Source organism: Poecilia mexicana, unplaced genomic scaffold (genome assembly GCF_051168715.1).
Source record: "Poecilia mexicana isolate PSO_F unplaced genomic scaffold, ASM5116871v1 scaffold_6, whole genome shotgun sequence".
Lineage (NCBI taxonomy): Eukaryota > Metazoa > Chordata > Actinopteri > Cyprinodontiformes > Poeciliidae > Poecilia > Poecilia mexicana.
Window position 1 is genome coordinate 16,918,124 of NW_028263375.1, and position 22,776 is coordinate 16,940,899.

Sequence of the window (22,776 nt, forward strand, 5' to 3'; positions counted from 1 at the left end):
GGTGTTTGTTTTTGTCTGCACAAGTTAACAGTAACGTCCGCTGCGTTGCCAACAAACTTGTCCGAACTTGCCTGGTTTTTAGGTGGACGTAATGAAGGAAGCCTACACTCAGGGTTACAATGTTGAGGAGGACATGGACACCGCTGGTGAGCGGATCAAACCCAGAGACGTTGGACACAACATTTACATCCTGGCCCATCAGGTTATTAAAAAAGCAACGGCTGTTGTTTGTCTGTGACGTATCCATTGGCCTTTTTGTTTTGTTTGTTTGTTTCTGTCTGACCCTCTGCTGACCTCAGGGCTGTGCGCTCCAGCGCTTTATTAATGATTGAAGACTGCTCCACTGTGAATGAACTCTTCCGACACTAAAATTAGTTTTCATGATGTGACGCTGCGTTATGTCAATGTAAAAGGGCAGAGCAAGTCTAGCAGGTCCTTCGCTCTGCCTGTGTCCGTTTGAGTGCCAGAGGATTTAGTTTTATTAATGAAACAGCTGGTTGCCATTTACTTTAAATATTCATGCAACTTTTACTTCTTTTGTGGTCCATTTGATTTGCACTTGGATGTCAGGATTTCTGAGATGCAAGACAGAAAAATCAAACGGATGTCTAAGTTGGAAATCCCAGAGCCAGCAAGAGTTATTGAAGATGGAGAAACTGTCTTGTGCACTTTCCAGTAAAAGAAAATGTGGCACATAGAGTCCATCTTCATAAAATAAATCTTGTGGACACAAATCTCCTAAAACTTATTTTATTTTAAACACTGAGCGTTTTAAATAAGATTAACTGATTGTTAACCTTAACATTTTTAACTGCTTTGTTATTGAAATACATTTATTTATGTATTTAAGGGTAACAAGCTTTCCATTTGCTATAAGATGTTACCACTGGACTGATCAATATTACGTAATATTTAAGTTTATATATTTGTTTTCTTATTACATTCTAAACAGCTTTGACGAAGGTAGAACCTGAAAATCAATGAAAATTTTATTTTCCACTTTTCCAGTCAAATTCTTAATTTTTATGGATGGTTATGTAAACAACTATTCAAACCTCAGCAGACAAATTATTTCCAAGGGTGGTGTGGGAAGTTATTAGCTTTTAATAAGCAATTAGCTTCTTCACATTGGGTGGGGTTGGTTTAAATAGCCTCTTTTTATTTTATTTTTTTTTTAAAGGAGATTAGGAAACGAAGGGAAAGCTTTAAGCTTTATATATACATATTAAGTGATTAACTTCTAAAAACAAGGTCATACAACACACTTTTGTGTTAGTTTATTTCTTTTTTTAACGAATTTTAAAATAAGGTTACATTTTTTTTCAATAATTATGAGAAGGCAAAGTTTTCTAGTTGGTATGAATTTCTATAGCTGTTTTCTTTTTTCACACAAACCCCCTTTTTTTTAAAGGATAAGAATTTATACATTAGACATGTCTAATGTTGTTGGGTCTTTTATTTCATTTAGTTGGCCAGACACAATAAGATCTTGCAGCAGAGCTTGAGGCCTAGTCTGGGGCTGGATAACGACAAGGACGAAGCTCTTCGTTACTACGCGAAGCACACGGCACAGATAGAGGCAAGCGTTGACTTTACTCCGCCAGATTTCTGATGATGTGGAATTTATTTATTTTATTTTATTTTTTTAAAGCAAATCGGTTTCGCTTTTCAGATCGTGCGCCACGATCGCAGCATGGAGCAGATTGTGTTTCCCGTCCCAAACATCTGCGAGTACCTCACCGAGGAATCCAAGAACCGCGTGTTCACCACCACCGAGAGAGACGACCAGGGCAGCAAGGTGAACGACTTCTTCCAGCAGTTCGACAACCTCTACAACGAGATGAGGTGGCAGAAGAAGATCCGCAGTAAGTGGCTCTAAGCAGTGACTGCGGCTCCAGAATCTCTTCATGGATACTATCCATTATGTGTGAAGGAACAAGCTAAGCTTTCTTTCCGTTCTCCTTTGCACAGGAAACAAGGCTCTGTTTTGGTTCTCCCGGCACTTCTCTCTTTGGGGAAGCATCTCTTTCTACCTGGCCTGTGTGCTCAACCTCACCGTCGGGGCTTTTTACCCATTTGGAGATGATGGAGATGAGGGTAATTAAGCTGCCAGTCTGAAATTTATGTCCTCTAATCGCTGCCAGGAATGTCATTAAAGTTGTTCTTTTAATGATCCCTGTGAAGTTTTGTTTTTCCAAGGTGGAATGATCATACAACAAATATCTGCACCGATTTAAAAAAAAACAAAAAAAAAAAAACAAAAAAGAATAATTTGGTGCATCAGTTAAACTTTATTACAGACTTTCTGTAATCAAAAGGTCATTGTTAATACTCTACATATGTTTGCATATACATCACTCAGCACATGTAGTGAACACCCAGATAAGCAGCTGAATTTCTACTGATATTTCACCACTTTTTGGTAATCAGAAATGGTAGCATCCGTTTAAAATTTGTTGGTTTCCGGGCACAAAGCTAATTTTTTTAGGTATGTTGATTACATTTCCAGTAGAGTTAAAGTGGATTTCATCCCAAGTTTACAAAAATGAATCTTAATAAAAAACATGCATTATTCCTCCACACTATTAAATATATATATATTTTTTTACCTCTGTGTTCACACCTAATAAAACTTCTGCACATGAATAGGTAGTTGTGTACAGAACGTGCTCAGAGATCCTTTTACCATTTAATTGCACCTTCTGATGCAAGACAACCTGGACTTACTGACTTTATTGGCTGAGGGCTTTGTGTTACAGCATCTCTGCTCAGCTCTATTCTGAAATGTAATTAGTACTAAAAGAAAACGGCAGAGTGGAAATCCAACGGCAATTCTGCATGCGAGTGTGTGTGTGTGTGTGTACATATAGCTTTAGAAAAACCAAAGAAGGACTAGACGAAGATGTGTGAGACGACTCCACACTTACACTTCATAACCAGCTGTTCCAGCACCATTTGTGAAAAACATTTAGTCCATCGACAACACCACCACATTTACATCAAGCTGGTTTTGTGCAGTTGATCGAACAAAGCTACTTCTTTAGTGTCACTGTTCTGCGTTACTCATCCCTGCTTTGTAGTTTCCTAGAGAACCCCGAGCTTCAGTGGTTTGTTTACCCTGTAATCTGTTGTTTTGAGCAGTAATTTCCCCCCGGACTGTTGTTTGACATGTCTAAGTGTTGCTTTCACCACAGTGCGCCGAGTTAAGCTCTAAACTCTGGTGAATAATTTATCAACAAGCCGCCACGTCTCGAAGCATTGTTGATCTTTTATGTTTTATTTATTTATATTTTGTCGTCCAGGCACCTTGTCCCCGTTCTGGAATATCTTCCTGTGGGTGGCATTGGGCGTCTCCACCGCCCTGCTTCCTGTCCTGCCCAAGCAGTGGGGCATCGTGTCCTTCCTCGTCTCCCTCATTCTACGTGCCATTTACACGATGGGCCTCACACCTGCTCTGTTTCTGCTGGGCTCTATAAACGTAAGTAAGGAAAGCTTTTTGTATTGAGGCAGTGAAGTATTATGTCTTCTATTAAGTCATATTTTCCTTTCCTTCTCAGCTTTTCAACAAGTTGGTGTTCCTTGTAAGTTTTGTGGGCAACAAGGGAACATTTGCTCGAGGCTACAAAGCAGTTGTGATGGACTTGCTCTTCATCTACCATTTGGGTTATGCTTTAATCTGTGTCTTGGGCCTCTTTGTGCACGAGTTCTTCTACAGCTTTTTGGTAAGGAATTTTTTTTTTCTTTTTCCATTTTTAAAATAACCGTTATCATTCTCACTGATGTGAAGTTTCCTTTAGCTGTTTGACCTGGTGTTTCGAGAGGAGACGCTGCTGAACGTGATCAAAAGTGTGACGAGAAATGGCCGCTCCATCATCTTGACGGCAATCCTCGCTCTCTTCCTGGTCTACTTTTTCTCCATCATCGGTTACATCTTCTTTAAGAATGACTTCCGGATGGAAGTGGACCACCTGCATGCAAGTAGGTACCTTTAGTCCTCAGGTTCATGTGTTACGTTTTGTTTTTCTACCTCATTTCATGTAAATTAGAAAGATGCATTTTCAGTCCTGACTTGTATCCCAGTACTTGATCTGCACCATCTCTGATTGTGGCTTTTTTCCCTAACTGGACGGACTTGCTATAGTTTGATTGTCTTACTAACTAATGAGACAAAGCTACAGAAGGCCACACAATGTAATAATAAAGATAAAAATGTTTTACTAATGTGGTTCCATAAGTGTATCCCAGTTAAGTTTTTTTTTTCTGACATTTGCACAATTGGCATCTTTTAGCAAAGCTACAGTTTTCAAATTGCACAATATTATCCTTCTGATCCTTTTGCAGTGTTTTATTTTCTCTGTATTTATTTCTATAGAGTAGGGGTGCCAGACAGAATCCTTTTCATCAGTGCCTGTCTAAATTCAGCTGAATGAGTTAATATCTAAAACCAAACGAAAATATTTTGCCCACAATACTTAAATGTGTTTGTTTTTTTTATGTTTTCTTTTTACACATAAACAACAACAAACTGGAATACATGGTAGGAGCTAAGTTATGCTATGGAGTTATTATTCTTCACTTGAAAAAGTTTTTGTATCAAAATGGAAGAAATCATCTAAAATTTCAGTCAACAGAAAAATTAAAGCTTTGGGAGGAAAAGTTAGAAATACTTTGAATTAATCTGAAATGGGCTGCATTAAGGAGAAGTCCTCCCAGTCGCATAGATTTAATAAACCTTTGGCAGGAACTGTCTGAAAACTACTGATAGGCTTCTACTAAACCTGACTCCAAAGGTGTTTCAACAAGGCATTAGTGTAAACATGTGCAGCTACAGCTTTTTTACTCGATTTATTTTCCACCCAACATATTTTTTTTCTCTCTTAATAGTAAAGGAAGAAAACATTTGAGGAAAAAAAAAGTCATCGCATCATTTTTACGTCCCTAAAAAAACCTGGCATTTTAACGGTACTTGTGAGCTTTTTAGATTAACTTTAAATAAAACACACATGGAAATGAGTTTCATAATCGCATGCATGGCTTAACTTTCGCAATTCGCAACTTCTCAAGAGAAAGCTTCCTTTGCAAACATGTAAGCTACACCGAATATGTACAGTATGCTGTATAAAATATCCGGCGCCACATGTTTTGATAACACCGGGGATTGTGTGGGCGTGTTAATGAGCTGACGAACAGGAAGACATCCTGCTCGCACATGTGCACCTGTTGCATAACCTGGTGGCCGTGCCATCCTGTGTTTTGCTGAGCAGAGCAGACGCGGCAGAGCAGCGCTGGCTTATGTAACTCGCTGGGCTCACGCCTGTCTGTATGCTAGCTGAGGACTGAGTGGGGGAAGCAGCCAGAGAAGCTGAGGAGCGCTCCATCCCCCGTGGAGCTCTGACCCTTACAGCGGTCTCCTATCTTACTGTCCAGCCGCCTCTTCCTCCTCTGTTTTATTGTCAGGGAAAGTAGAGAGAAGGTTTTACATCAGACACCCTGGCTGAGGCGTCTCTCTCGGTCTGCCTGAGCCGATTTTCATCTCAGCCGTACACCTTTTCTGGATTCCTGATCAGGGCTCTGCACGTTAAAGCGATTTTGTTCAGGGTTTTGTTTTTTTTTGCAGCTCTTCGCCACCCACCTAACAGCTGCTGCCTCAGTTTACATAATGTCTGGCTAGATCTTTTCTTGCTGGTTTTAATGACTAGAACAAACTGCGTGTTGTCTTGATGAAACTTCTCTGGACTGTCTTAGTGGAACAGCAGAATCTAAAAATGGTTTCCTAATGGTTTTCAGAGAGGCCAGATATGTTGTGTGATGTCGAATCCGCAGATTCAACTACGAAGAACAGCTGCCCTGCGTCGCCTTCCAAATCACGTCCTGGTAAATAAAAACAATTTTTACTGTCAGGTCATTTTATTTATTTGATTTTTTTTTTCACTTCACATATTGGGAAAGTCACAGTTGACTGGCTTGTGGGTTGACATTTCCAGCCACAGAAAGGTTACTCGCATAAACACACAGTGACTCTCAGACTCACACCAAGGTCTGCACACAAAGAAACTTGATGAGGCAGTGGGGGTGACTCACACTTCTTGGATCCGTGGATCACCTGTGCTGCAGGGGCACACACGTGATCTTATCCACATCCTTCTCCATCCTGTGCTTGGCTTCACCCGTATGCAACGTCTTTGTACATTTCACACCTCATAAAAATGGCAAAATAGATTTCTTCATCATCGTTTAGTGGCAGCCGACTGGAGGGGTTAGTTGTAAGGTTGTGGTGAATGAATAGTGGTCTGTTTTTTTTATAATGTAACATAATTAGAAGCTGGGTGTATACAAATACAGTTTCTTTTGTTGATAATTAGCTGAATAAAATATAGAGTGGTTACAAGGTCTCGCTAAATTAATTATACGTCTTTAAGTTTTTATCATTTTGGCCGTTTGTGACCACAAAACTTGAGTGTTTATTACTAATATTTAACATAACAGAGGAACAGTGCACTCAAAATGAGATGGAAAATGGTTTTCTAGATTACCTACCAGAAACTGATCGAAGCCATTTTGTTATAGCTCTGGGTGTATTTTCAGAGTTGTTGGCCTGCTGGACGGGGCTTTTGGCAGAGAGATGCCCCCAGCATGTTTCACTATGAGGATGATGTATTCAGTGTTTGCCACACAAAAACATTTTGAAGGTAGACTGGTTCAGCATCTCCACTTTGGTCTCATGTGAGCGCCTTCTTCCACATGTTTGTTGTGTATTCTACATCCTGGTTCCCAAATTTCGGCATTGTAGCCCAAATAATAACAGTGGAAAAGACTTGTGACGCTGATCATTTATCATTAAGACAGGTATACAGATGGGCAGCTAATGCTTATGTATAATTGTTTTCTCAACTGCTTTTCAGCATAAATATGCTTTACTTTTATAATTTTTGTTACTTGGACTTAGATTTCTGAACAGCATCACAAAACCCTGGACTTGTTGAATTGCGACCACCAATGGGTTTCAGCTCCCAGCTTTGGGAAACGCCGCATAGCTGGTCACAAAATCATTATTTTCTTTCAGCTATTGGCTTTTTTTCCTCTCACCACTCTGACAAAGACCAGGTTCTCTGAGTGCACAAGTAATAAAGTCGACACGCCAACAAGTTCTTCCACTTGAACTGCGATTCTCTGCAGCTCCTCCAGAGTTACCGTTAGCAACATGGCTGCTTCTGTGGTTAATGACCAGCCTGTCAGTTTAGATGAAGGATGACATTTTCTTTACTGTCCTCTAACAATATGTTAGACCTCTACACAATGAATTTCTACTGAGATTGAGTTGCACACATTTTAAGAATTTTTGTCAATTTAAATCCACTGCTTTTTCTTTCACTTCACAATAATGATCTAATTTGTGTGAGACTGTCACATAAAATCCCAATAAAATATAATAGGCTGGCTGTTTTATTAAAAAGAAATGTGAAAATCACAGAGGGCCAAATTATTTTAAGTTCTGCATCATATTTCTGAATTATATTCCAGAGTCTCATTGTTTTGTTTTTAATATGTTGCTGTTGTAGATGAAGATGATGAAGTGGAGCGCGTGTGTGACACGCTGCGCATGTGCATAATCACTGTGTTGAACCAAGGATTACGCAACGGGGGAGGTGTGGGCGATATTCTCAGGAGACCATCCAAAGAGGTCAGACCATCCTAAAATTATTTTTCTCCTCTTTGTGTCCATTTGTGCCGAAATAGTCCAAACATTTCTATTTATTTTTGGTTTGATTGCTTCGGTAAACTGATGTGTTGTCTCCATTTTTTTTATTTATTATTTTTTTTACCCCTAACCTTCCAGGAGCCTCTGTTTGCCGCTCGAGTCATTTATGACCTTCTCTTCTTCTTCATCGTCATCATTATTGTGCTTAATCTGATATTTGGCGTGATCATTGACACCTTTGCCGACTTGAGGAGTGAGAAGCAGAGGAAGGAGGAGATTCTCAAAACGTCCTGTTTCATTTGTGGTAAGTGCTGCCAACTGGACGCAAAGGCTGCGTTGTAGAAAATGGCATGTTTTAGAAGAACACTTGTTGATGAGTTATTGACGTCACACAGGATTGGAAAGAGACAAATTTGACAACAAGACGGTATCGTTTGAGGAGCACATCAAATCAGAACACAACATGTGGCACTACCTTTACTTCCTGGTTCTGGTGAGGGTGAAGGATCCGACAGAGTACACCGGCCCAGAGAGCTACGTGGCCCAGATGATTGCAGTGAGTCTGAACACACGCTTTTAATGCCGATGGATGTTTTTAGTGCAATTTCATATACTGTGAAAGTTGCACCTTCGATATGTTGACACATAGATGGTACTTATTTAGATGTTGGACACTAGTTGTAGCTTTGCAAGGAAGTACAATGCAGTCTTTATCATTCCTGAGGAAAATAGCCTGATTTCCATTTTGCTGCTGAGCTTTACCAGCTTTAGAAGCACATGAGAATACAGATTTGAGTTCTACAGTCTGAAAGTTGCACCACTTTCCTGAGTCAGACCGTTTGGAGATTCTGCTACAGAACCAACTGATGAGTGTTGGTGAAAACAAGTTTGAGCCCCCAGGCCAGTGCCAGCCATCCCAATTTATTCTCCTTCACTCCTACTGCTGGAGGGAGACGGATCTCAGTGCCCAGGTACTCTTCAACTGAGGCGAGCTCCTAACCTGCTGGGACACAGTGCAGTTAAATGGTAATTAAACCTGCTCCAGCACTATTATTATCAGCGTAATAAGTAACTGCATTGAGACACGGACAACAAGCTGAAGGATGTAGGGGCAGCAAGAAGGGCTTCTCCTAATGGAGTCAGATAAAGCCGAGCTGCATAATGGCACATTTTGTGATTAACATTCGTCTGTGATGGGCATAAGAATAGCGGAGTTATAAGGAACAATTTGCATTACAAACAGGTGACAGACATTGAATTAATATGCACCGGTGGGTCTTCCAACAGGTCTGTTCTCTGATGCCTGGCCAGGGTATTTCTGGGAGGTGAGGTAATGATGAGTCAGGAATTTAAATTAACACCGTCTAACAGGCTGCAAAGCAGGAAAACACATGGGAGAGTAAAATATGGCACTAGTTTTTTTTTTGTTTTTTTTCACCATTTACTGTTTGACTTCATAAAACATTATCTTTGCAATAATATTTTAACTAGGGCAGCACAACATATTGCATACTTACTGTCATCACACAAGCAATGTGTGGAATATTCCTATCCCAAAGAGTTGTGTGAAGTAACAGCAGATAAATAAATATGTAACTCTTGTAATTTTATATTTAGCCAGTCGGAGTCTCAAAGCAGCACATGCTCACACCAGACAAAACTAGATTTCCCAAAATGCTAAAGATCACACTGGTGGAGGCATAAATGAGAGAGAGGAAAGAAGAATATCCCCACCGATACTGAAGCCTTCTGGGAGTTTTAGTCCTCTTCAGGGAAATGTACGACTCCTAAAAAAAAAATCTATATTCTTGTACTTAATATGTTGCAAAAACAGACCAAACAGCCATTTGGTTTGGCCTGGAAATCAGTGTGGATTACTGCATGGAAACATTGCTCCTTCTATACATCTTTAAAAAGAGTGATGCCGTTATGATCACTTCTGAAAAAATGCATCCCAAACACAAAATGATGGGCAGGATTCAAGTTACTGTTTTTGTAATTTTTGCTCCAGTTCTGACCAGCATTGTTACTCTGATTTGTGTCAAAGGTTTGTGATGCTCGCCTCCTTCTATACATCCTACCTGACTTTATTGCCTTAATGCTGTGAAATGTTATTATATGTGAACACCTAATGACAATAAAGAATTCTTGATTCTTAGAACGACCCACATCATTTCCCTCCCTCAAAACTCAATTCAGAGAAAGCTAGTCAACGTTATTTTTGCAACAATATTTTTAACCTCAATTGTGTTGCTGTGCACTAGAGAGTTGGAATGAGACTGTGAAGTTCTTCTAAAGTCACACAAGTAAATATCAGCACATTCCTCTCGTTTCAGCCTTGTTCTACTTGTTGCTTGCACATTTGAGCATTTGTTTTAAAATCCTTATTTGTTTTTAAAGCCACATCCTACCTCTCTGAGCTGTTCCCATCTTAAACATCCTCCTTTCCCTCAGGTCAGCTGATCAGCCGCTCCTCAGTGCGTCAAAGACGAAGCGTAGCATTTTCCCACCACTGCAAATTAGAGAGACCTCATCTTTCTCTCTAGTTCAGTGATTTCTTAAACCTTATTTACTTTGGGTTTTTGCTATATTTTGTTTTCTGCCATTTTTCTGTTTTTATTTTCTTGTCCCTGTTAATTCATCCTGGTAGCTTTTTAACATGTGTGCCACTTTAGTCCTATATGGTGTTCTTAAAGTGCTTTACTGCTAAAGCCGGATTGGAAACTGGAAAAAATAACTTTCCAGAGTGGAAACCTGATGACCTAAAACACACACAGAGAGGAGGAGCACATACTCCTGACTCAGGTTGATTGCATCTGCTTCGCAGCATAAAGTGATGCGGTGCCAAGCCGGAGAGTCGGCTCATGTTACTCAAAGTGTCTGTTCTGTCGGTGTGTTTGGATTTGAATTGGTGAGTCAGTGAGAGTGTGCGGGTGTTTGTGTGTAAAATTATGACAGCGACTACAGGCCTAGCAGGTACTGCAGCAGCAGCAGCCGTCACAACGCCGTTACATAACCCATCTCAAGTGGCCTGCTAATAGCTCAGCCCTGCAGAGCACGTGCTCTCCTGTCCTTCTCTCTTTCATCCTCCGTCTGTCTTTCTTTTTCTTACATACACGCAGACACATCGTCAGTTCATGGACTCCTCTTTTACCATGCGGCACACACTAGACACAATAGCTGTTGCAAAAGCAGAAACAAAAGTGATTGGAGGTCTAATTTTTGTAAAGGTAAATTAAGGAAGCTAAAAAATTGTCTGCTGCTATTACATTTTTATTTTATTTCTTTTAATATATAAAATGTACCTAGAGTGGCTCTACCCAGCCACAAAATCACTTGTTAGCAGTGTAACAAACTACTGTGTCACGAATAGTAACTTGATTATTTTACGATTAGACACGATGTTTCACCGCAGGTGTAAGAGACATGAACAGAAAAGATGCAATACAGAAAACGTTTTGCTTAAAAATGTTAATGAAACCATAATGCAGAACATGAACAATGTTGCCGTTTTTATTAGCAGATAGCATTGTTAGCATAGTTTACCTTGCCAACTGTTGCAATTTTTTAATTTTCTTTTTTAGATTATAAATAGTTCTACTTTGCATAAAAACTTCCAGCAAGTTGCAAATGTTTTATCCTTAATCCAGTTAACGTTTGTTAAGCAATTTTTTGCTATTCAAGTGTCATTGCAAGGAGATCTATCTTCAGTTATTACTTAAAAAAACAACAACAATATTTAACTCTGCTAATATTTTTACTAAACATATAAACCATCAAAAGCTATTGCTCAGCAGGTGCCACACAGGCCTCCTGAGCCAATGAAGAATTAGATTATTTAGAAATATTTGGTTGGATCTATCAAAACCCTTCTAAATAAAAATGCTAAAAGTAAAACTCCCTGCAGAACTACATGGCTAACTCTTGTATGTACATATAGGAAATATTTGGAAAAAATTAACCTTTTCAGTGTATAAAACGGTATTGTCAGTGATTCTGTCAAAAGAAGCTCTATATATATAGCAGAAGTCTTTTGTCAAAGAGCACAAGAAGAATATTCCTGCTTTTCACATGATTTCTGAGTAAATGATCAGATTTTTTTTAAGGATTTTCAAACTATTGTAAAAAGTAGATGTGACAGATATTAACTGTCAAAGACTCTTGGATCAAGAACATTTATTTAAAAAAAAAGTTTATTTATACGAACCTGAAGCAAACCAGTTGTTGTATACAAATGGATCAGATCCTGGAGGTGTTATTTGTGTTTTAAATGATTTCTTTTTTTACAGTTGAAAATAGAAAAACAAAGTAAACATCTGCGAGGTTGTGCCCAAGAGTGTGTTTAAAGTGATCTGCGAAAACACAATAAAGCCGTACTGTACAGCACAAACTGAATGGATGTACAGTCCAACGTTGAGCAGCAAGACATTGGTTTAAAATGTCATGTTCTGCACGGTCCCAGTCCGACTGCATTTCCTGATTTAGGCAGTGACTCCTGAACCAGCAGGAGTGATTTCATGCAAAAAGACTATTCTTGGCGTTTAAAATTATAATCCCATCAGTAATGGGTCATTTAAATCAAGCATAAGATGGCCCTCGGCTGCAGGGATGTTTCTGAGTCCACAGAGCCATCGTTGTCCTTTGGAAATTGTAAAAAAAAAAAAAAAAACTATTCTTGTTTTTAGTTCCCCTTGATGCCCAAGGCTCCAATTAGCCGAAAACATTTTAGGACAAGCTTTTTTAGACTCAATGGATTCATATTGTGGAGCCAAAAGTATATATAAAAAAAAAAAACAGGCAAGGAGAAATTTAATTAGTGAAGAACCTGTTGTTCTTTAGAAATCTGGCAGAGATACTGTACATGTCTTTATTACAAATGAAAGCTGTAAAAGGAAAAATCCTTGAATCAGTGTGAATGGGTGAATGCAACTGGACTTGTAAAAAGCGTACTATTTACTAATCTTCTGTTTGGGCTTTTTTCTTTCAAAGCGCTTTTTTTGTTTTTTTTTTGAAAGAATAATTTTATTTATTTCAAGCTAAAAGGCTATTATCCAAACCTGCCTTGCTCTGTGTGAAAATGTAATAACCCTGTTTGTTAAATCACTAATTAACTGTCATTAAGCTCAGCTTTGCAGAGCTGAGTTCAGTTTCGCCACCCACATCCAGCCCTAATTACTGTCTGACACGTAGAAACAAGAAGTCACTTGAATACAGCAGCATGGTGTGACACAGTCTTTAAAGAGTTTCAAAACCCTCTCTTAAGGTCCTTTTACTCCATAGAACCACAGAGAGAGTCTTTACCCACAATAAATCAACAGAGGGGTACTTGTTGGTTTGGTGGCCAAAGTTACTCCAGGAGCACATCAGCAGCTCACTCAGGAGGCTGCAAACGAATCCAGGACAGCATCTAAATAACAACAAGCCCCATTCAGCTCAGCTAACGTCATTCCTCAGGATTCAATAAGGAGGAGGAAAAAAAGACAAAACCCTTTTCTGACCAAAAAGAAAAATTATAACAAAGATTTTTAAGTGACTGGACGACATGATTGTCGTGACGTCGCCTGAAACTATCCAATCACGCTCAAAACCTTCCGATAGCGCTCCATTAAGATAGTTCTGCTGTGAACAGCGGGCGTTTGTTGCCCCAGGTAGCAGCAGCAGCAGCAGTTATTGGGTTAAGAGATTTATTTTTACATGAATAAAATCATTATTAGAAAACTAGTTTTGGTTTTTACTCAAGTTCCCTTGGCTAAAAACATTTTTTAAAAAAACATTAAAAAAAAGAGGATAATTGTGTCCAAATATCTCAGGGAAAACTATGTAATGTAGTACATTTCTTTAATAATTGTTCCAAATGCTCACTTCTATTGCTTGTGCATAATGTTTTTTTTTCTTAGATTATTTTTGTTCTGTTTGTAGAAATTTTGTTTAGCCCCTCTCAAAGCTTACTTTAGTCAATGACATATTTATGAGAAAAAAAGACCTTTTGCAGGGTTTTATGACTCAACAAGTAGCTTTTGGGTCAGTGTATCAAAAAGCTGCATCATCTAAGAAAAAAAGAGATGCAAGTAAAAAAACTAAATCGCATATTAAGTCATTTACATTCTGAAATGATTTTGTTTGTCCCCGTTTTTTCTTATTGTATCTTTCGTTTAATGTCATGCAATGTGGCGCACTGATTGTAACCTTTTTAAATGAACCGAACTTTCAGCTCCTTTAATACAGCAGAATAAGAATATAAGTTCTAGGAATCTTCTTTCTGCACTGATTGCTTCTAATGTTTCTAGGGCATTTTTCATGCTAATGACGAGAATCTAAAAGACATCTAACTTTCAATAAATATTTAAATAACTGCACTTTTAATAAGCTTCACATTTAAATCCTGCCACCATAGAATTTGCATGGTTTAATTAACTGTTTTCAGTTTTCTCAGCCTTGTCATTGATACTTCTTTCTATTTTGCAGTATTTATATAATTATTTCATTAAATGTTTATTCATATAGCTTTGTATATAAGTCAATAAAAATGAATGTTTTTTTTTTCAATGGAGTTTAGCGCCAATTAAAACCTCCCACTCTTAACTAAAGGTCTGCAGCCGCTGCTGAACTTTTTTCATGTCCAATCCTGACGACTTCATCTGCTACCAAAAGTTTCTAGAAACCCGGTGCTCTATTTTTCATGAGAACTTCTTTCTCCATCTTTGCTTGAGTATATTTTTCCACCATGTGGTTGTGACATGATGTTTTTAATTTATTTTAAAGCAGAAATGTTTAAACTAAACTCTGGCTCTCCTCAGCCGTCCCAATGATCACGTTAAGTTGCTCAGATTCAGGCTTCCATCAAATTATTCACTGTTTTAGTCGTTGTTCTTAGGGCAGAACTATCATTGCATCTCCATCATAAGTGAGATAAAGTTGTTAACAAGGAAAACAAATAGCCACCACATCTCCATCCACCCTCTACCTAAACTCCCCTCATGTCCTCCCTCAGCGGTTCACACCCTCATCCTTCCATCTCGGCCTGCAGTCTGTTCTTATATAAGAGGAGGTGGGAGCATACCTCACTCACTGCTCCCAGTGGACTCATTGTGGTGCCAGTCAAATCCGGCTATCGGCGCCTTGTAAACGATTTTTATCAGCCGAACCGACGGGAGAATATTGCATAACTGTCAGCTGATGGCATCTGTATCTGTGACACCTATCTCACTTTGCACAAGAGCACGCATGTCGTTAAACACATTCCTGCTCACAGTCCGCCAGGTCCGTTTCCAGCTCTGCACACACCCACACAAACACAGGCGCGTTACATAATTCTATAGGTGTATTTTACCCTCGGTCGTCCAGAAGCTTTGCTGCAGCCGGTTTGGTCTGCGCAGCACTTTTAACGGATCTAAAACATTCTGCATACGAGCGTCCAAACACACACACACACACGCACACACACACGGCATTTCTTTCTGTGCTCATTCACCTCGATCCTTATGCGAAACAGCAGTTCTTCTTATGGGGCCCATGCTGTGGGTCCTCTAAATGAACTATTTGTTAGAAAAATGGGCCCTACAAGGTGAGAAATGCTGAAACACACACACACACACACACTCTCTCCTATAAGTTGCACCGTGCTTCATGTCCTGCTGTTGATGGACGACAGTGACTCATCCCCACATCCGTGGTGTGTTTGTGGTGTGGGTGAGAATTGAAATGCCAGTTACTCTTCATTTAGTGTGTTACTGCTGTGTGCAGTAACCTGGAGACGGCAGAGCTGCTTTAAATATTCCACGCGGAGCCTCTTCCATTCTGATGAGATGATTAATGTTAAACCCTCTAACCACCACTTCTCTATTTACTTTGCTCCTGCAGGACGGCTGTGACCCTGAGACGCTCCCTGTGTAAATGCAAATCGGTTGCATCAATGCTCTTATTGTCTGGGTTTTTGTTCACCTTCGTCACGCCGGCGTTTACTTTCTGCAGGAGAAGAACTTGGATTGGTTCCCTCGCATGAGAGCCATGTCTCTGGTGAGCAACGAGGGAGACAATGAGCAGAACGAGATCCGATCCCTGCAGGAGAAACTGGAGAACACCGTCTGTCTGGTGTCGCAGCTCTCGAGCCAGCTGTACGAGCTCAAAGAACAGGTAGAGTGTCACTTCAGATTGATTCTTAGAGCCGGACCAAGTCATAAGCAAAGAAAGACACTTGTTGCAACCCTCAGGCCAGCAGGGGCCCTCGAGTTGAGAGCCCTCGAGTTCTCAACCACATTCTACTTCAACTTATTGAAAAGCCTAAAAACTCAAATAATTTGGTTTAAAAAGCGAAACTCGTGTATGCTAAATGGTTTTTACACACAGAGTGTAATGTTACGCAACGTCATTATTATAAGCGACTTTTAGTCCTTCTCAAAGGGGCTACAAGTTTGCATTACACAATCATTGGTACAACTGCTGACTTGTATGCCTTAAAATATTGTTGCTGGAAAGGCGCTGCATCCAGACATTTTGATGTAAAGTTTAGCGGAAGGAAAAAGTGTAGAAAAGGACTGTGATACAAAGTTCATTAAAGAGATATTCATGGTATTGAGTGTAGAGATGGGCATTTATCGTATGGGCTTATCATCATTATTTTCTTTACTTGATTAGGATCTGGATTTATCCTGATAACAATAAAATCTAATTAATGATGGTATTCTCGATGTGATTAATCATAAGGGTTCCAAGAGAGTATTAACAAATATCAATAAAAGGTGATATTTGCAGAGAAATAAAAAATAAAAAAAAGTAACACTGCTTTCAAACTAATTTTTCAAAGTTGCACATTTAAAACTTTGAGACCTAACAAATCTACTACTTAATCATACAACGGAAAGTTTATTTCAAACTTAGTAAAATGTAAATCCTATTTAATTCAGTAACTCTTCACTTGGTGTCTCAGCAGCGGTTACATTTTATCCATACTGTAACTGGAAATAAATTGTAATGTAAAACAGATAATTCCCCGTACTTCCCAGTCAGCTCAGGCAATTACATCTAGTCTTTGACTTTATTAAAGTCCTGCACAAAGAAGCCTGGCTTCAAAGTTTCAATGTTGCATCATGACCTGGTGAACAGATGAACTAATTCCTCCTGTTTGCTGTTTGATCATTTGTGCGGCAGCTTGTTTTGCCGCGTTCTCCCCGAATGTTACTCTTTTTTTTTTAACCTTGAAACGCCGGCAGAGGAGAAGGTCAACGTCATGTCGTCATAAATCTGCTCTGAGCCAAGTAAGGTCGACGATTCCCATCAGCCTCCGCCGGACGGAGCGTGACGAGTGACGATCATTTCGACTGCAAACACAGTCGCCAGCGAGCCTCTGGCTATTTGGATGACTAGCTGCGCTGCTGCAGTGTGACCGATCACTCCCATCACCTGCCTACCCTGCATGTGATCGCAGGCACAGGCCCGTCCTTGTTCCCCCTTCTGCCAGATGTGCAAAAACAGCTCCTGCTGTGGGAGGATCACACTCCAGCAAACAAAACAACAACCTCCGCTGACCTCGGCGGCCTGTAGAGCTGGCAGCAGCTTCCTGCCGCCCGCTGGCCCCTCGTGTAACAATAAAGTTTCTGTGCTGCCAGAGCCCCCTTGGGCAAAGACACAAATGCTTCATCTTTAAATCTTTTCTGAGGCCAGTACAGATAGTCCAATTTAAATCTAGCTGTCATGCACTCCTGACTGCTGTACTTCCAACATATATTGTCCTTCGCTGAGCACCAGGGATGAATCTATACATGTGAAAACGGGTGAGACTTTACTGTCAGATTTCTTAATGAACCTTAAAAGAAATTGGGACTTATAGCAGTAATCGTGATTTATTTATGCTAACACATTGCTATCTCCTTTTACTCTACTTATGAGAATATTCCATATTTGCCAATTCAGACATTTAGATGCACTGATTGTCGTATTAATTTAGTCTTTTCATTGAATCTGAAGCATTTTGTTCCCCCAGAGTGGGATGATCATGTAACATAAAGCCTCTGTGCTTATTTGTTTGTTTTTTTCTAAACAAAAACTGGATTAAAACAAGGTCCAGGTATATATTTGGTCACTCTTCTACACACAGTTGGTCATATTGACCTACTTTTACCATTTCAACCAATTGTGATTGGTGTTCTGAACAACTGTGGTGGTGGAACACCCAAGTGTATCCAAACTCCAATGATCTGACACAAACTGTACAAGAAGATAGCTGAACTATTTATTGTGATTCCAATAGTAAAGTTCATTAAACTGCAATCATAAAGCATTCTTTTGATGCCATAATTTATTACCTAATTTGCTGGCATGCATTCATACTCTGCATGCCAGCCGTATACTAAGTATATGGCCAGTTAGATGGAGTTGTAAAGGAGTATTCAGTTTAGTGACACAGATGTTAAATCTCACAGATAGTAGTGTGGATGTCAGGATGATATTAATTGCAACCAATATTATCATTGCAATATCTAACAGTCATATAATCATTTCACGCCTTCCTAGTCAGGATGTTACAAGTTAATTCAGGAAGCCCAAAGGCTCAACGCTGCCATAAACTAGAATATTCTGGAACACCAGCAGCAGTGTCCAAAGTGAAGCAAATTAGACATCAACACAGACCGAGAGATTACCGACGAATGAAAGTAGCTCCTTCTTCAAAAATGACTGAAATTCTCATCTTCCTACGTTGACAAGTTTACTGCCTTCTGGAGGAAAAGATCAGACGGGACAAATGTTCAGCTGCTTTGCCTTGAATGTTTGGAGAAGTCGATGTGAGGCTGTTAATCCTGAGAGCTCCCTGGTAGTGGCAATATCATGCAAAAAAAAAGTTTGACATTCTTCCTGATGATCAGTGAACGCGAGTTTCTCTTTAACTTTCCGATCGTAGCGCCGATAAATGAACAAACATCCCTCTGGAAGGTGCTAACTACACGTGAGCCGATGGGATTATTTTGTTTTGTGCATTCAAGTGGGCACTAGAACAACTACAGAGCAAACACAGGTTTGCATGTAATGTGTTTGCTCCGTGCAGAATTAAAAGCCACTCCAGCTTAATTGTGTTGTCTGTCTGCTCCACAGATGACGGAGCAGCGGAAGAACAAGCAAAGGCTCGGATTCCTGGGTCCTTCGCAGCACAACCACCATCACATCCCGACACACTAAGGAGGCGGGGCAGCCGCTCAACTGTTGCCCGTGAAATCAGATGGAGCTGCACCGACGTTAGCCTTAAGAACAAGCTGCACCTTTAGACGTGTCCACGCAACCACCAGAGTCGAACTGCAAGCAGGCAGCAGGAAGGTTTGGGCTTGATGCCTTGGTTGTGACACAAACTCTGCCTTTTTAGATACTCTTTGTGCCTTTTGTGCCCAGTCAGCTCTAAGACAGAGTCCAGATCTCCCACTATGATGCTCGTATGCCATGTAAGAGGTCTAAGGAAACCTTAGAATGAGGTCAAAGTGTCGGTGAGTGGATTTATTGGTGCACCAATCTGCACCGATATCTTACTTTCTCAGATTTTGGTGAGAGGAAGGAGCACACTCTGTTAAAGTATTCTCCTCTTTACCCTTTAGGTTCCTTTTAGTATTTACGGGAACATTTTCCGTTTGTAACTGGAATGTTATTTTTATTTTCTGAGAAGAAATCACGCTGCCATACTGTTTTTTTGTTTTTGTTTTGTTTTGTTCTTTTAATAAACCGCACACTGCAACGGCTGTAAGTGCACTTTTAAAAAAAAAAAAAAAAAGGGAAAATGTTATACTGGATGTATTGGTTTGCTCGGGATGTCACGTTTGATCGTTGCGTTCAGATATGCATTCACTGTGCCTCTTCAGTTGCTTTTTACAGATTTCTATGGTATGTAAATGTGAATAAAAATAATGATAACCTGTGGAAAACTTACTTGAATTTTCCTGAAAATCTAATTCCTGGTAAAAGATGTAGTGAGGGAGGATGAAAGCCTCATTTTTCTTTGTTACATCTCTGTCTCTATAAATATTTCATCTTTTACCAAATTTACCCGTCGTTCATTTGTGTTCTTTTGTTGTAAAAGCGTTGCCACTATTGCAGCCGATTCCTAAATCAGAACTTGTTTTAGTCTCGCACAAACTAACGGCACGACTGCATAGGTTTAATTGCGAATGTCCTGTGACACTTTCTGCTCAGTGTAGAGAAAATCTATTTTATCTGCTCAGATAGTCTAATAAATTTGTAACAGTCATGTGTAGATGCCTCTTCTCTTTTCTCATGTTTGTAGCAGGTTTGGCTTTTTTTTTTTTTCCCCAGACCACCTCTGAGTTCACTTTCTCTCATTTGCACCAAATTACCAGTGAAATAAATGTCCTCATTCACACAAATAGTGCATTTCAGCTCGTGCAGTATGTGTACTCCTCTAGTAATTGAATTATACATGCTTATGTTGTAATTGCAGTTTTGCCTCTTGCCACATCACTCTTTACAAATGTAATCGTATTACACGACAAATACACATGTATTTAACACCTGGTTAAAACACATTTATTACAGCACCATCCTCCTGACTGGATTTTTTTTTAAATCATTAATTTAAGAAAATGTAGAGTAATGTGGGGGAAAAAAAATATGTTATGAAATAAATTCATCAAAATTAGCTCAGACACAGATATTGGTACTCTTTTTTTTTTTTTTTTTTCCAAGCTGACTGTGCAGGGATATTTAGTAATCTATGACTTTCTCTCTTCCCTGACACAAAAGGTCAGCTCAGTAATTTAGAACATCAAAACTACGTTTACTTATGTAAAAAAAAAAAAAAAAAAAAGTAAAGCTAAAATAGATGCAAAACCCTATAGAAGGTTGGAAGAAAACATGATCAGATATTTCTGAGTTCTTGGAAGTAAATATTTTAAGAAAGCAAAGAATGACTCAAAGCCTTAGTTATGTAATGTGAAAAAAAAGAAGTATTTAAACTGCTGTGCACATTCACCTTGCAGCAACACGTATAATAGAGTTACAAATTTTGTTTATGAAACATATCGGGTTGGAGCTCAGCAGAAAGAGCTGAATTGCTTTGCGAGTGCCTACAGCAGGAGTTCTGGAGAGGCTTCGTCCACAGTGGAAATTCAGCTCACAAGTGGATATCTCATAACCGGGGCTGGCTGATCATCTGTATGCCTGTACTTCTGTTCCCTGTTTGAAGTGATAAACGAAGCATAGGGAGCAAACTAGTGTTTCATCCCGTCCCGTCGTTTACCCTCCGCTGAGAGGACCATCCGTCTTTGGCTCCGGGTTTGTTGTTTACGCTGGCAGGCCCGCGCTCACTCCTGCGTTCACTCCTGCTGCCGGTGACAGCCATTAAAATTAGTTCACGCAGTGCCATAATGGTGAGCAGCTGTCACTGCGTAGACATGAGGGGTAAAGTGCAGCATTACTGGAATGTGTTGCAGTTAGGGAGGGAGAGAGCGCGGGTAATATCAGGGCCGTCATTACTGCCTGGCAGAAGGATTATATTTGCCGTAGTGAGATACTACTGTCGATCTGAGAGGCTTCCCAAACAACCCGGCTCAATTTCACTGGATTTATTAATTTATTTTTAAACGTTTTTCACGTTCTCGGTGTGGACCAAGCAAACCTCAGGATTGTTTTTGAACATCTTTCTAGTCAAACCGCAGTGAGAAGTCACATGCTTGGCCTTTGTGTATTCAGTGGCGAGAGAGAGGGAAAACGGGGTGAACAAACACAAGATAACACAAACACCTCGGTGGCTGCAGGCAGTTTGACTGAGTCAGGCCTTTCACCAACAACACTCAGGTCTCCTGCACCATTCTGCAAGAATATTTATTTTATGTAAAGATCTAAAGCCATAAACACAAATTAATCAGGACGTTTTTTTGGCAGCTGTGTGACGGCCCTTCCCGTCTGCTTTGGTCAGCAGTAGTTTTGGTCTGGATACCATTTTTATCCAGCCTCTTTCCTATTGTTTGAGCACAGAGACCTGCCAGTGAAGCACTAGGCTTTTGACGTTTTAGGATCTCCTGGATGAGTCACTGATGCCGTTTTGAAATAATATTGTTAGGGTCAGCCACTCCTGAGAAAGTTCATCACTGTTCCATGTTTTCCACATTTGTGGATAATGGCTCTCACTGTGGTTTACTGATGCCCCAAATCCCTAGAAATGATGTCATAAACATTTCCGGACTAATGTCTATATCTCACTGACTTTTTTTCTTTCTCTCTTTTTGAAACTTTCTTTAGATCAAGGCATGATCTAAAATTTTGTAACCTACTTAATGTCGTCAGCCAGGTGCTATTCAAGGGACTTCTTGATTCTGATGCTGAAATTTTGAAATTCAAATCCAGGTATCTAAAATGTGCTTAAGGGCGACATTGAACAAGAGCAAAGGGCATCTGGGGGTCAAACAGGGCAAATACTTTTTGCCAGTATTGTAAATATTTACCCCTTCATCGTGTTATTGTTCTCTTTCTTCTTAGAACTCACCACGCCTAAAACTCATACTCATACAGACGTATGTATGGCTGACAGTCACTCCTCAGCTGTCAGGTTTATAAATAAACTTGCCCCCATGATGACTGGCATGTGACTTGCAGCGTCTGGCTGTAAACTTTGAGCCTTTATGGTCACATGACGCTTCGACATCACAGTGCAAAACAAGCATGTGAAACAAAGTGCTGCAAAACAGTCCGCCCTCAGTCAGGCTCTTTCTGATGGGGCAGCCTGAGCTCAGGCTGCAAAAATGCATAATAATTAAAATCACCAGGAAATCATCCTTGCTGTGAATAGGTTGGAATCATGTTTGTTTCATCGTTAGATATGCATTTAATTCTCCTGGACATGTAAAACGAGTTGGTCTCGTTTTACATGTTCATTATATGCGTTATCGCAGTTTAACACATTCCTAGAAAGCCAAATGTTGTACTTACGTTCTTATTTTTAAATATAAAAATAAAAACACAGGAGGGGAACAACATTCCCCTCCTGTGTTTAGAAATACTGAACTTTCAACCACTGTTTAAACTGATGTAACTGAAAATGTCCCATTTAGTCCAAAAGTTCAGTTTTGGTTTCATCTGACCTGCAG

At 39.7% G+C, this 22,776-nt stretch overlaps 1 protein-coding gene across 1 annotated transcript in view; it reads left to right on the forward strand.

Annotated features, from left to right (window-relative positions):
• The window catches only part of itpr2 (inositol 1,4,5-trisphosphate receptor, type 2), a 63,544-nt gene extending 43,622 nt beyond the window's left edge, over positions 1-19,922 (forward strand). The window contains exons 45-57 of the mRNA XM_014984056.2: positions 83-202; positions 1,469-1,579; positions 1,673-1,865; positions 1,972-2,097; positions 3,303-3,478; positions 3,558-3,722; positions 3,798-3,978; positions 5,788-5,874; positions 7,560-7,681; positions 7,838-8,003; positions 8,095-8,255; positions 15,671-15,832; positions 18,785-19,922. Coding sequence (XP_014839542.2) covers positions 83-202; positions 1,469-1,579; positions 1,673-1,865; positions 1,972-2,097; positions 3,303-3,478; positions 3,558-3,722; positions 3,798-3,978; positions 5,788-5,874; positions 7,560-7,681; positions 7,838-8,003; positions 8,095-8,255; positions 15,671-15,832; positions 18,785-18,868 — 1,854 coding nt within the window. The 3' untranslated portion in view covers positions 18,869-19,922. The remainder of the gene's footprint in view (positions 1-82; positions 203-1,468; positions 1,580-1,672; positions 1,866-1,971; positions 2,098-3,302; positions 3,479-3,557; positions 3,723-3,797; positions 3,979-5,787; positions 5,875-7,559; positions 7,682-7,837; positions 8,004-8,094; positions 8,256-15,670; positions 15,833-18,784) is intronic.
• The last annotated feature ends 2,854 nt before the right edge of the window (positions 19,923-22,776 follow it).